We start from the raw sequence: 15,159 nt of genomic DNA on the forward strand, positions 1-15,159 counted from the left end.
AAAAAACACTGCCTGGTCCTGCACTATCCTCACAATATTTGCTATGCTTGAGCCCATTGTTGCAGCTACTGTGTCAATCCATCATGTTGGGGGTCTTCTTTTTTGCTGGCCCTCTACTTTAACCCTCTACTCTAACCTAGGGCTAGAAAGCCAAATAAAGAAATCCATTAGACCACATGGTAGCCTCCGGTAGTTCCTTGGTTCCTTCGCTTACAGAAGACCCTCACATGACATCTGTCTTCCCCAGCATGTGCAGGCATGCTTGTCTAATCTACCCTTTTTATAAATCAGAAATGATTAGGTTAGGACACACCCTGTACTGATGTGGCTTCATCAACAGAACAAAGAAAATCCTATTCCCAAACAGGATTACATCTACAGGTTAAGATACCAATGTATATTTTGGAAGAATATAATTTAATCCATAAAATATCTTTTTTTCTTGTACAAACCAGATACATCCAATAGTCTATTACTTAAGACAGCCCTCCCATCAGCTCCACATTCAGGAAGGAAAAGCTTAACTGGTAATAACCACACACACACACACACACAAAGTCCAAACCAGTTGCTGTTGAGCTGCTTCTGACTCATGGTGGTGACCTATACGTGCACAGAACCACACCTCACTGTATTTGTAAGGCTGTGATCTTTCAGAAGCAGATCACCAGGGTGAATTAAAACAGCCAAATTTTGGTTAATAGCTAAGCACTTAACCATATATATTGCCCAGAGAGTCCTTAACTGGGGAACCAAAACCCAAACCAGACTCAAACCCAATGCCATCGAGTCGATCCCAATTCATAGTGACCCCCAATGGGTTTCTGAGGCAGTAAATCTTTATGGAAGTAGACTGCCCCATCTTCCTTCCATGGAGTGGGTGGTGGGTTTGAACAGCCAACCTTCTGGATAGCAGTCAAATGCCTTGGGCACTGTGCCACCAGACTTAACTCATTTCTCTGTTGTCATAGAGTAGCCCCAGACTTTCGGAGGTACTAAGAACTAAATATGGTGGTCACTCCCTTGCAGTATGCACTGCTGTTGAGTCAGATCCAACTCCTAGAGACCCCTCCTTGGGTTTCTGAGGCGTTATCATACGGAAGTAGATTGTCCAACTTTCCTTCTGAGGAGTAGCTAGTGGGTTTGAACCTCCAGACTTCTGGTTAGCAGTCAAATGCCTTAGGCACTATGCCACCAGAGCTCCTCCCTTTGCAGTATATTACTGAAAATAATTTTAAAATATTGAACTACAAAATGAGTGCAAGGAAAGCTAACAAAGGTCTGATTATTTTCTCATGTTGCTTCATTTTAAAAATGTCAAAATATTTCAAAAAGTGTTTTTCCTACATTGGGGGCCTTTGATGAACCTTACTTGAGCAATCAATCAGCTACAGAGGAAGGGACATTTCCTGCTGACCTAAGTTTGTGGCATTAAAGTCGTACCCATGAGATGTTTTGCCATTGAGTGACTATTATGTGTCAGGCACTGTGGCAGGCATTTATCATGTAATATTACTCATCCTTAGGTCTTGTCATCTCCATGTACAGATGGTGAAACTGAGAGGTCATAGGTTAGTAAGTGTCTGAGTTGAAATTCAAAGCCCAGGGACCTTTATTATTTGCAGTTGCCTAGCCTGGGAGCTCCCAGAGGACTTTAGGATCCTGCACCTAACACAGTGCTTGGCTAACAGCAGGAAGGTACTAAGAAATACCTGTTGAATGAATGGACTCCAAAAATGGTAAATGGAGCATTATGAAATACCTGACAATTACCGAAATCTAGCATCATTAACATGTACAGATTCAATAGTCAAAATTTAATAGAGCACCAGCAGAGAGATAAAACACACAAGTATAAAAAATAAACTCAGTAATAGTATCCCTGAGAATCAAAAAAGTTGGCATTCTGTACAGTGTTGTGCTGACTACCATTGAATTGAGGTTGTCATTCAGATCAGTGTATGGGCAATCTGGAAAGATTCTGCAGTGTCTTATTTTCATTCCTCATTTTAAATGTTTCTGTTTCTCATACTTAAAACTTGGCCCTTATTTTAGTGAGTAGACCCCTTGCTGTTGAGTTGATTCCAACTCATGACGACCCTTGTGTGTCAGAGTAGAACTGTCTCCATAGGATTTTCAGTGGCTGATTTTTTGGAAGTAGATTGCCAGGGCTTTCTTCCAAGGTGCCTCTGGATGGACTTGAACCATTATCTTTCAGTTAGCAGCCAAGTATTTAACTGTTCGGCTACCCAGGGCATAAGAGACTGAAAATTATACCTTCAGTGGCCAATCTTTTTTTTTTTTTTTTAAATTAATGAACATGTTATAAAGCAGTGAGTCCCAAGATGGAGTATTTTGGTCAAATGAGTCTATAAAATATAGGCTGTTCAGATATGTCCAACGTCCGAGAGTTCTAGAGTTGGGGTTTGCTCAGAGGGCCTCAGCCCTTGTTTGGCACTTTCGTCCTCCTCAGAGGCAGACCTGAGAACTGGGGTCCACTGTGCCTGGTGGACTGTTTCCTCCTCAGAGACTGGCTCTAGGGATCCCTGCTGAGCCGAGGTCCTAGGGCTGCAGCTGTCACCAGGACTCTGCTTGCTGCTTTCTAAGTCTTCTGTAATGACACTGAGTTTGTCAAACACTTCATCCTCATCAGAGGGTGGGAGGGAGAAAAACAACAGGGTGCTGTTATGTGGGTAGCCCAAAAACTGTGGGAGAGAAAATATGCAAAGTTAATTATCAGATTTTCCCCATAGCTTTTTCTGAGTTCACAAAGATTTTACGCAGGCTAGAGAACATTATTTTAAAAAAACACAACAATAAATCTGTACTTCATTTGCTAAGTGATTCTACGTCACTTGGATGATTCTCCTCTTTTCAAACATGAGGTACATTTTTCACCTGATCAGGATGCTGTGTGGCTGACACAGCTGAGACATCATTTTCTTAAGGAAGATGGGATGCTGCAGGCACTACATAAACATATCTTAGAGTAACAAACAGCATCTTTCATGTGTCCACAGGCATGCACTCTAGTTTCCCGAAGCTTCCTTGCCTTTCACTCTCTTGGCTCTTCTCTAGCCCCACCCCTCCGCCCCCATCAATTTCTCAGATGTTACAGAGGCTGTTTCCACAATCATGTTAGTGAAGTCTTTTGGCCTTGGAGGCAAAAGTTCATTTCAAGGGCCAGCTCTGATTTGCCCAGAGCATGGTTTCCTCTGTCCTTTCCTGTCTGACTAGCCTCTTTGATGGCAAAGCCAGAAGCAAAAATAGCAGGTGGAGGGCTTGGCTTCCTCTTGGTTCTCAGTTAACAAAACATCTAACCCTCTTTGTTCTGACCCTGTTTATTCTTCTTGCTGCAAGTGTGGCTTCTCAGAATTTCACCTCTAAAGGATTCTTAACTCAGTCTGGAGCTGCAGTCTCACTGGCTCTCTTTTTAGAGGGTTCTAGACACTCTGAAACACTTGTTTCAGCTATGTGCCCGCTTTCTGTCCTTAGTGGATGCTGTGCTGTCTGTCCAGATCCCTTATGGTGAGACACTTATTCCTGGGAATACCTGCAGCTGGAATGGCTCACAACCAAGTCCAAGAACTGACCTTTGCAGAAAGAGCTGCCTTGGCCAAAGCTACATGGCCTTCCCAGGGCAGCCTACATCAACCAACTGGTCAGTGTGGGGACAAAGTCCTGACTTTATCATTCATTAATCAAAACCAGCTGCCATTGAAGTTGATTCCAACTCATGGTGCCCCATTTGTGTCGGAGTAAAATTGTGCTCCACTAGGTTTCCATGGTTGTGACTTTTCAGAAGCATATCACCAGGTCTTTCTTCTGAGGCACCTCTAGGTGGCTTTAAACCACCAACTTTTCAGTTATTAGTCAAGCATTTAACTGTTTTCAATATCCAGGGACTCATTCTGCACCACCCAGGGACTTCTTATTATCAACAACAATATGCTAATAGGCCCAGAAGAGCAAGAAGTGGCAGGTACACTGGAGGCCTTGGTAAGACACATGTACTTTAGAAACTCACTCTATGAATATTTGGGAGCCTGCCACATCAAGCAAGTTGTAGGGCTCCTGTGGTGTGGGGCATGCTGGGACATCCCCTTCAAAGTAAAGGTCAAATGATCATTTCTTGTAATTCTACCCTTTGTCCTAAAAATGCTTACTCTGAACCTAGGAATACTGCTCTAATATGTTTATCAAGTGACTGGGAAGGCTGCCAGCTCTGAATGTGGCCCAGAGCAGGAACATGACTGCAGCAGGTATGGGCTATGGTGCAAGTTGTGCTGCCCGTATCTCATGACTGGTTGATGGGAATACAAAGGCCCTACATTATCTATCAATGACAATACAATAATCAAACCCAATGAATGTGAAGCAGGTTGTGAAACCTGGCAGGCCCTTGAAGTATCTGTGGTGGGTAAAGATACAGGGTGGGAAAAATTCCTGGGTGGTGCAAACAGTTTGCACTTGACCACTGACCTAAAGGTTAGTGGTTTGAATCCACCCAGTGGTGCTGCAGAAGAAAAGCCTGGTGATTAGCTTCTGTAAAGATTACAGCCAAGAAAACCCTATGGAACAGTTCTCAGCAACATACGGGGTTGCCATGAATCAGCACTGACGTGATGGCAATGATTGGTTTTTTTAAGTTGATGGCAAGACCCAAAAGAATCATAATGTAGACCCCTAGAGTTCTAGGGCCAGGCCTTCTGCAGCCAAGAATTATACCCCATTTGAAACATAAGTTCTGGAGTTCTACAGGAACCTGGTAGACACAGAATGTCTGATAGTGGGATGCCAGGTGACTATGCTGCCAGAAGGGCCCATCATGAGGACTGTCACTGAGTACTAAGAGTAGGTCAGAGGATACATGTCAGATGCTGAGGCAGGTGGTTCAGACTCCGACACCACCCCCACTGGTACACCAGTGCCTCTTCCTCTGCTCACACCTATGACCATATTGTTGCAGGGGGGTGTCCCTTATTACTGAGTGAAGATGGAGGGAAAGGTCAAACTTAGGTCACAGGGAGGTTGTTGTAGTACGTGGGTGCAAACCAAAACTAGCCTGATGTTGCACAACAGCCCTCACCTGGGGTGGCCCTGGAATGGCCCAAGTATTCCAATAGACAGAGCTTGAGCTGGGCATCCAGACACCCACTTTCTAAGAAGTACAGCTGACCTTTGAACAACACAGGGTTAGGGGCACCAACCCCCAAAAATCTGTGTACAACTTTTGATTCATCAAACACTTAACTACTAATAACCTACTGTTGACCAGAAAAGCCTTAACAATAACATAAACAATTAACAAAGTTCTTGCCATACAGTGATTAGATTTTCACATGAAGACACTCACGCATACACACATAACCCAGATAAAAATATTTACTGTATGATATGATGACTATTTACTATTCATTAAGTGGAAATGGATTATCATAGAGGTCTTCATCCTTATCACCTTCATGTTGAGTAGGCTGAGGAGAAGGAGGAAGAGGAGGGGTTGGTCATGCTGTCTCAGGGGTGGTAGAGGTAAAAAAGGTACAGTAGGTAGAAGGGGAGTCAAGAGAGGCAGGTACACTTGGTATAACTTTATGGAAATACATCGTAATTTCTGGCTGACTCTTTGGTTTTTCACTTCTCTAAGAATGTTTCTATATGGTACCAATCCTCCTTCTACGATTTGCTTTAGTTTAAGTGCCCATATCATAGAGGGTCCATGTCATAAAATATGTAAAAAAAGAGTCTTGAATAATTGGAACTCTTCTGCCAGACTGTCTATTGCCAATTTCTTTTTTGGCATGGCTTCTTCTATGTCTTCCTCCTCATCGTCTGGCACTCGTTTGGCAGCACTCATCTCTATCAAGTTGTTTTCTGTTAATTCCTCTGGTGATGTGTCTATTAACTCTTGAATTTCTCCAAGATCCCTATCTGAAAACAATCTGTGTATAAGTGGACCCATGCAGTTTAAACCCGTGTTGTTTAAGGGTCAACTGTAGACAGAGATAGGCTACCCATGAAATCACAGACAGGGTTAATGTTAGGCTGGTTGGTCAAGGGCCTAGAAAAAGAAAGACTGAATGATCAAAGACAAGGAAGTCTGGGGAAAAGGCATGTGGATGGACCTACTGGAGTAACCTGAAAAGCTGAGGTCTTTATATCACTTATTAACTCCATGTACCTGGAAGGGGAAAAAAATCACCAAGTAGACCAGATGACTTGGCCAGATGACATCAGCTAGCTTCTGTCATTGGTCACCCTTGTGTGGGCCAATGGGTTCATGAACAATGTAGTTAGGGTGGCAGGGATAGAGGCTATGAATGACCCAAGAGCAGGGGATGCCACTCACCACCAATGCCTATGTAGCTGCTGCTACTGAACAGAGATCAGTGCTGAGTCCCCCTGATATGATACTAGTCCTCAAGGAGATCTACTAGCCAGCCACCTGGAAGCAACTTGGTTTCCCTGGACCTCTTGTACTCTAGAAGGGGCAGGGATGCATCTTGACTAGAGCTGACACCATGGTAATGGTTTGCCATTGCTGTTCTGCAAGGCCTTGGCCAGCACTACTGAGGATTCACAGAATGTCCGCTCCAATGGCCTAAGACCCATATAACTTCATGTCAGACCAAGGGACCCACTGGCAGCAAAGGAGGTCAGGAGTAGGCACATGCCTATGGAATCCACTGATTGTATCATACACTGCCCTGCCCAGCAACTGCCAGCCTGGTAGGACAATGGAATGGTCTGTTGAGTAGGATGCCAGCTTGGAGATGACACTCTGTAAATATGGGGATTGTCCTCCAGCACCTGAAATGCATGTGAATCAACAACCTGTGTCCCCAGCAGGTAGACTGCATGGGTTCAAGCACCAGGGGGTAGGAGTGGCCCTGCTTACCATCACTCCCAGTGACCCACTTGGGGAATTTGTGTTTGTTATCCATGGAATTTTAGGCTCTCAGAGTCTAAACTATAGCCCATGGGCAAAATCAAGCCCACTGCCTGATTTTGTAGGGACCATGAGCTAAGAATAGCCTAGACTTTTAAACAGGTACATTTTAAATGATTATATAAGTACCTACATAAACATCTTGATATTACTTCTTGGTCTGTAAAGCCTAAAATACTTAACATCTGGCCTTTTAAGAAAATGTCGACTGATTCCTGATCTAGAGAGGTTCAAGGGGAGGCATTTACACCAAGTGACACAGTAAGAGTCTCATTCAACTTTAAACTGTGACTCCGACTTTTAGACTCCTTGTGCCAAGAAACTAATAGGCAAGGAAAGGAGTCACCACACTGGCAGATGCCACTGACCTGATCATCAGGTGGAGATAAGGTTATTGTTACATAATATTGGGCACTCTACACAGCCACTGGGGAGACTCAGGGTATTCCCCTGCCCAACTATGATAGGCAAATGGGTAAGTATAGTAGCCATCGCCTGAGAAGAGCACCAGTAGGGTCATCCAGGGTGGCCAGAGGCTCAGACCTCTTAGGTATGAGGGTGTGGGCCACCCAATCTAGTAAGCAGCCTATATCAGCAGAAGCCAACCATGGAAGAGGCGAGAAGGAACTCTAGAAGGAATAGCAGAGGAGGGGGACTACGAGTGTTAACTTGGGACCACTTGTAGTGGTGGGGGCTGGAGTTTGTTTCACTAACTTTCCTTAGGAAGAGAAATGAATGCAAATGCTGGAACGGCTGCTCCAAGTGGTTAAAGGGGTGGACTACAGTGGATGCTGTGATGTGTCATTCAGATTTCTCTCCAGGAATAAAGTACTTACTCTTTTAGCTGTTGGGAGTGTTAGCTGCTCATGTCTTACAGTTGAACCTCTCCCCAAGAGTTTCCCTTGGCTGAAAGGAGGTATGTTGCTCTAGGATAGACCCCTTTCTTGGTAGTATAGGATTCAAAGGCCTAGCTCTTTTGATTCACTTTGGGACATCTCTGAAGGGCTATCCCAGATCCAGAACCCACATATTTTTGACTGCCCTAATCCTTTAAAGAAATTGATGCAAAGTATTACTTCCTTATAGGTTTTATACCGTATTAAGCCTTTTGCGTAGAAGCTCTGGTAGCATAGTGCCTAAGGCACTTGACTGCTAACCAGAAGGCTGGCGGTTCAAACCCACCAGCCACTCCTCGGAAGGAAGGTTGGGCATTCCTACTTCCATAGTGATACTGCCTCGGAAACCCAAGGAGGGGTCGCTATGAGTTGGGGCCGACTCGATGGCAAATAACAACAACAACAACAACAAGCCTTTTGCGTACAAATCTCCATTGTGGAGACTGTTTTTTTGGGAATAAGACTGAAGATAGGTCCATTCCTGGGTCTGGGCTTGGTGTATTTTCATTCTGAAATGTTAGCATATATTCAGAATTTCATTTCTCATGAGTTTCTTTAGAGTTATAATCTTTAGCCTATGCATTCTTTCTTCTTTCTATACTTTTTAAAAATGCTAAGTATATATACCTACTCCTCACTTCCACCACTTATTTGTCAGCTTATCATACTGTGGTAACTTGCATTTGCTGTGATGCTGGAAGCTATGCCACTGATATTTCAAACACCAGTAGGGTCATCCAGGGTGGACAGGTTTCAGAAAAGCTTCCAGACTAAGACAGACTAGAAAAAGGGAAGAGGCAGTTCTACTTCTGAAAAAATTAGCCATTGAGAACCTTATGATTAGCAGTGAAACACTGTCTGATACAGTACCAGAAGATGAGTTCCTCAGGTTGGAAGGCACTCAAAATATGACTGGGGAAGACCTGCCTCCTCAAAGTAGAGATAACCTTAATGATGTGGATGGAGTAAAGCTTTCTGGACTTTCATATACTGATGTGGCATGACCCAAAATGAGAAGAAACAGCTGCAAGTATCCATTAATAATCAGAATGTAGAATGTACAAAGTATGAATATAAAAAAATTGGAAGTTGTCAAAAATGAAATGGTAACAAAAAGATCATTATCTTAGGCTCTAGTGAGCTGAAATGGACTGGTATTGGCCATTTTCAATCAGACAACTGTATGGTCTACTATGTTGGAAATGCTAACCTGAAGAGGAATGGCATCACATTCATTGCTAAAAAGAACACTGCATTATCTATCCTTAAGTACAATGCTGTCAGTGATTGGATAATATCCATAAGCCTACAAGGAAAACCAGTTAATACTTCTATTATTCAAATTTATGTACCAATCACTAAAGTCAACAATGAAGAAATTGAAAATTTTTATCAACTTCTGCAGTCTGAAATTGACCAAACATGGAATCAAGAAGCATTGATAATTATTGGTGATTGTAATGTGAAAGTTGGAAATAAAGAAGCAGCATTGGAAAATATGGCCCTGGTGATAGAAATGACATAGAAGATCACATGGCAGAATTCTGAAGGACCAAGGACTTATTTATTGCAAATACTTTTTATCAGTAACATAAATGGCAACTGTATCAGTGGCCTTCACCAGATGGAATATACAGGAATGAAACTGATTACATCTGTGGAAAGAGGAGATGGAGAAGCTCAATGTCATTAGTCAGAACAAGGCCAGGAGCTGACTATGGAACAAACCTTCAATTGCTCATGTGCAAGTTTAAGTTGAAGCTGAAAAACTTAAATAAGTCCAAGAGTGCCAAAAGATGACCTTGAATATATCCCACCTGAATACAGAGACCAACTCAAGAAAAGACTTGATACACTGAACACCAGTGACTGAAGACCACATGAGTTGTGGGATGACAACAAGAACATCATACATGAAGAAAGCAAAAGGTCATCAAAAAGTCAGGAAAGAAAGAAAGGACCAAAATGGATATCAGAAGAGACTCTGAAACTTGCTCTTGAATGTAGAGTAGCTAAAGTGAATAGAAGAAATGATGAAGTAAATGATCTGAACAGAAGATTTCAAAGAGTGGCTCAAGGAGACAAAGTATTATAACAAAATGTGCAAAGACCTGGAGTTAGAAAACCAAAAGGGAAGAACATGCTTGGAATTTCTCAAGCTGAAAGAACTGAAGATCAAATTCAAGCCTTGAGTTGCAATTTTGAAGGATTCTATGGGCAAAATATCAAAAGATACAGGAAGCAACAAAGAAGATGGAAGGAATATAGAGTCATTGTACCAAAAAGAATTGGTTGATATTCAAACATTTCAGGAGATAGCATGTGACCAAGAACCAAGAGTATCAAAGGAAGACGTTCAAGCTGCACAGAAGGAATTGGTGAAAAACATGGCTCTAGGAATTGATGGAATACCCACTGAGATGTTTCAACAAATGTATGCAATGCTGGAAGTGTTTATTGCCAAGAAATTTGCAAGATAGCTATGTGGCCAACTGACTGGAAAACAGTCATATTTATGCCCATTTCAAAGAAAGGAGATCTAACAGAGTATGGAAATTATATAAAAAAATCATTAATACCACATGCAAGTCTAATTTTGCTGAAGATAATTCAGAAACAGTTGCAGCAGTACATAGACAGGGAACTGTCAAAAATTCATACCATATTCAGAAGCTGACAGGAAACAAGGGATACTGCTGATGTCAGATGGATCTTGGCTGAAAGCAAAGAATGCCAGAAGGATGTTTACCTGTGTTTTACTGACAATGCAAAGGCATTTGACTGTGTGGATCACAACAAATTATGGATAACACTGCAAAAAACAGGAATACCAGAACACTTAATTGTGCTCATGAGGAACCTACACACAGACCAAGAGGCAGTCATTCAAACAGAACAAGAGGACACTGAATGGTTTAAAATCAGGAAAGGTGTGCATCAGGGTTGTATCCTCTCACCATATTTATTCAACCTGTATGTGGAGCAAATAATCCAAGAAACTGGACTATATCAGGTTTGGAGGAAGACTCATTAACAACCTGGTGGGATATGCAGATGATAAACCTTCCTTGCTGAAAGTAAAGACAACTTGAAGCATTTACTGATGAAGATCAAATACTACAGCCTTCAGTACAGATTACATAAATAAAACAAAAATCCTCACAACTGGACCAATAAGCAATGTCATGATAAATGGAGAAAAGAATGAAGTTGTCAAAGATTTCATTTTAGTTGGATCCAGAATCAACACCCATTGAAGCAGCAGTCAAGAAATCAAATGACATATTGCATTGGGCAAATCTGCTGCAAAAGACCTCTTTAAAGTGTTAAAAGCAAAGATGTCACTGACTCAAGGGACTATCTTTTCCGTAGCTTCATACACATATGAAAGCTAGACAATGAATAAGGAAGACCGCAAAAGAATCAATGCATTTGAACTGTGGTGTTGGCAAAGAGTACTGAATATACCATCGACTGCCAGAAGAACAAACAAATCTTCCTTGGAAGAAATACAGTCAGAATGCTCCTCAGAAGTAAAAATAGCCAGAATTTGTCTCCTGTACTTTGGTCAGGTTATCAGGAGGGACTAGTCCCAGCAGAAGGATATCATTCTTGGCAGAAAGTCAGTGAAAAAAGGGAAGACCCTCAATAAGATGGACTGACACAGTGGTTGTAACAATGGGCTGAAGCATGGTAATGATTGTGAGGATAGTGCAGAACCGGGAAGTATTTCATTCTGTTGTTGTACGTGGAGTCACTGCGAGCTGGAAGTGACTCAACTGCACCTAATAACTCCTCCTCTCACTTATCAACTATCTCATTATCCGACATTTCACATTTATGATGACAGTAAAAAATCTACTGACTATTTTACACATTAACTATGTATGTCTGGCAGTAACAAATGCCAAGTACTGAGGCAAGAGTAACACTGGCTGTGATGGTTAAGGTTATGTGTTATCTTCTTGGCTGGGCCATTATTCTCTGTGGTTTATCAGTTAATACTAATGTGAAATACGGTAGTCATGCAATGATTGGAAGTCATCCTCCATTTTGTGAGCTAATGTTGTCATCCTCTATTTTCATATAATGCTGCTTTTTGCATAATGACCTGGTCTTTAGAACCTAACTATGTTGATAATTGAGGAGTGGATATATAACAAAATCTGCCATTTTCATCATTTTTAAGTGTACAAGTTAATGGCATTAATTACATTCCCAATGCTGTGCAATGTTGTGCACTATCAATTTCCAAAATTTTTTCATTGCCCTTTCTAAACTTTTTGAAAATGTTCTACTGGGAGCTCTGATAGTGTAGTGCCTAAGGCATATGACTTCTAACCAAAAGGCTAGTGGTTCAAACCCACTAGCCACTCCTTGGAAGGAAGGCTGGGCAATCTACTTCTGTAGAGATACTGCCTTGGAAACCCAAGGATACTCTAGGATACACTTCTGTTTCAGAATTTCAATTATTCTAAGATATTCAAAAGGGAGAGTTCCTCCTCTTACTTTCTTTCCATGGCTCATTAGCTGGTAGTTAGCCTACAGTTTTTTTTCTTTCTCATCTTTTCTACTTCAAGCTCTGCTTTTCCCCTACCTGTTCCAGAATCATCACCTTTGTTTCCTGAGGACTGGGGACTTTGGGAATGGAAGGCTGGAGGAGAACTGATGTCCAGGGTGGAGAGCAGGCTTCTGAAATAAACCTTTGCCTCCTTTTTAAAGGCTATTCCTTGACCACAGCTTCCCTGAAGTGAGCACATCATCCAAGGCAGTGAATCAGTGTGAAATACATGTTATCCTTTAACAAAACCAGGAATCAGGCAGCCTTGATTCAAAAATAAAAGTCCTTTAAAGCAACAAAGGTGAATATTATTACATATACAATCCTGCAATAATAGTAATATCCGCAATGTAGGAATGGATGCATAGGGAGACTCTCAAGCAGAACAGGGGTGGGAAGGTGAATGGGACTACATCTGAGAATATATACAGGTTTGACAGTGGCTATCTCTACCTATATATTTATATGTACAGCAAATATACCCATGAATGTAGTACAGCATACAAGGGACAAAGTTATGGAAATGTCTTATTCATAACCAAACTGCTGGATATGGAGGCATAGGACCATAGTCTCAGAGGACCCTAAGGTCAACTGGCATAGCATAGTTCACAAAGACAATGTTCTACACTGTACTTTGGTGAACAGTGAACTGGGGTCCTCAAAGCTTATAAGCAGCCAACTAAGGTGCAACCATTTGTCTCTCCTCATCTGCAGCAAAGAAGAGTGAAGAAAATCAAAGACAAAGGAAACAATTGGTCCAAAGGACTAATGGAGCATGAACCTCAGCCTCCATAACCTTGAGACCAGAAGAACTAGATGGTGCCCAGCTACCACTGCTGGCCACTCTGACAGCAATCACAATAAAAGGTCCTGGACAGAGTGGAGGAAAATGTGGAACAAAACTCAAAAATCATAAAAAAAAGATTAGGCTTACTGGTCTGATGAAGACTGGTGGAACCCCTGAGACTGTGGCCCTTAAGACACCTTTGAAGCTAGGAACTCAGCTTCACCCCTGTGACTCAACTGGCAGCCAAATGATAGACAGACTTACAAGGTCAACAATAGTATCAGGGGTGTGAGCTTATTACAACAATCAAGCACAAGAGATCAGGAGGACAGCATTTGCCCAGGGATCAAACTAGGAAGGAGAGAGGGGATGGGAAGGAAAAATAAAGGGAAGGGGTGGGTACAGGGAAGAGTGAGAAGAATGCTGTTACTATGTGGAGATTGTAGTAAATGTCACAAAACAGGATGTTCAGGGATTGCTGAATGGAAAACCAATTTGTTCTGTAAACTTCCACCCAAATTGTAATGAAAAATAAACAAATAAATAAACAAACTCTTTGCTATCGGGATTTTCTAATTTACCTCCTGCTACATCTTACCTACCTCTTTCAAGTGCTGTGGAAGAGAATGTCCAGGGGCAAAGATGTACTTTGTCTTCTTATAAATGTACCACATCAAGGCAAAGCAGCCAAGAAGCACAAGGAAGACCATGAAAACCGAGGCGATGAGGATGATGGCAATGATCCAGGAGGGGGTAGTTTCTGCCAGAGATAAAGGGGTGGCTTAAGTGGGTGTATCACATTCTTGTTATGTACAGGTTCAGATGCAATGACTGTAACAGTGTTTTAACCATCACAATACAACGGCTATCTCTAAGTCCATATGCTCATGTTGGAAGGAGTTCAGGAGGAAACACAGCAGCTGGTTCAAAGATGCAGAGCTATGTCCAACAAGTTTCACCCTTTTCCCATGTCTTCTTTAAAGCTTAGTTTCTGGCAGTATTGCTGATATTCATGAAAATAATTAGCAAGAACTCTGATCCACTTTGCCTACTTGCAGTGTAACCATGAGCCCCTTTTCCTGGATAAATCTCTTCTGCCTGAAGTAGAAGGAACTTTCCTGGGTCTACAGCATTAAATACATGCATTGCAGGGTTCTATATCTAGGATGTTGCCACTGGTCTCCTCATGGTCCTGGCTCCCTTTATTCAGCACAAGGCCCTCCTCCTACTGCCCTAAGCTCCCTTACGCCAACTCTTCCCAACCACCTCCTCTTCCATGATCAAAACCCAAGCACTCGGTGCTGAGAGAGGCCAAGGGAAAAAACTCTGCTCTCTAATATCAAGTCTCTCTCTTTTTCTTTTATTACGGTAAAACATGTAAGATTTTCCATTTTCACCATTTTTATGTATAACTCAATGGCATTCATTACATTCACAATGTTGTACAACCATCAGCATCAATTTCCAAACTTTTTCATCATTCCACAGAGAAACCCCACACCCTTTACTAATAACTCCCCATCCCTCTTCCCCAGTCCCTATTAACATGTAACCTACTTTTTTTTTTTTATTGTGATTTGGGTGAAGATTTACAGAGCAAATTCACTTTCCATACAGCAGTTCACATATACTTTAGTCTCATGTCATTGACCACAGTTTACCACAATTCAATAGCTCCTCTCCTACTTCCTCCCCATAGTTACCACTTCCCAGTGTCCATCCATACTCTCCTGTCCCCTGAGCTGTCTCCCTGTGCATAAGCAGCCCTTCTTTCTCCCATGATTGTTCTCTCCAAGGAGTGTATCTACTTCAGGTAAAGGTTCAACTCATATGCCTGTATTTTGTTTGGCTGGAAACCACAGGTGTGAGTTCAATTCCAGACCTGAAGGGCAGCTAGGGGCCATAGTCTCAGTGGTTCCACCAGGCTCTATCAGACCAGGAAACCTGGTCCCCACCTTTTTTT

General features: G+C 42.1%; 1 protein-coding gene across 1 annotated transcript in view; it reads right to left on the reverse strand.

Moving 5' to 3' along the window:
• Positions 1-2,387: 2,387 nt before the first annotated feature.
• IL10RB (interleukin 10 receptor subunit beta) overlaps positions 2,388-15,159 on the reverse strand; it is a 61,208-nt gene continuing 48,436 nt past the window's right edge. The window contains exons 6-7 of the mRNA XM_007941307.2: positions 13,799-13,956; positions 2,388-2,705 (exon numbers count right to left, since the gene is read on the reverse strand). Coding sequence (XP_007939498.1) covers positions 2,388-2,705; positions 13,799-13,956 — 476 coding nt within the window. The remainder of the gene's footprint in view (positions 2,706-13,798; positions 13,957-15,159) is intronic.

The sequence above is a fragment of the Orycteropus afer genome, unplaced genomic scaffold, assembly GCF_000298275.1.
Source record: "Orycteropus afer afer isolate SDZICR_OR568_19922 unplaced genomic scaffold, OryAfe1.0 scaffold00078, whole genome shotgun sequence".
In the NCBI taxonomy this organism is placed as follows: domain Eukaryota; kingdom Metazoa; phylum Chordata; class Mammalia; order Tubulidentata; family Orycteropodidae; genus Orycteropus; species Orycteropus afer.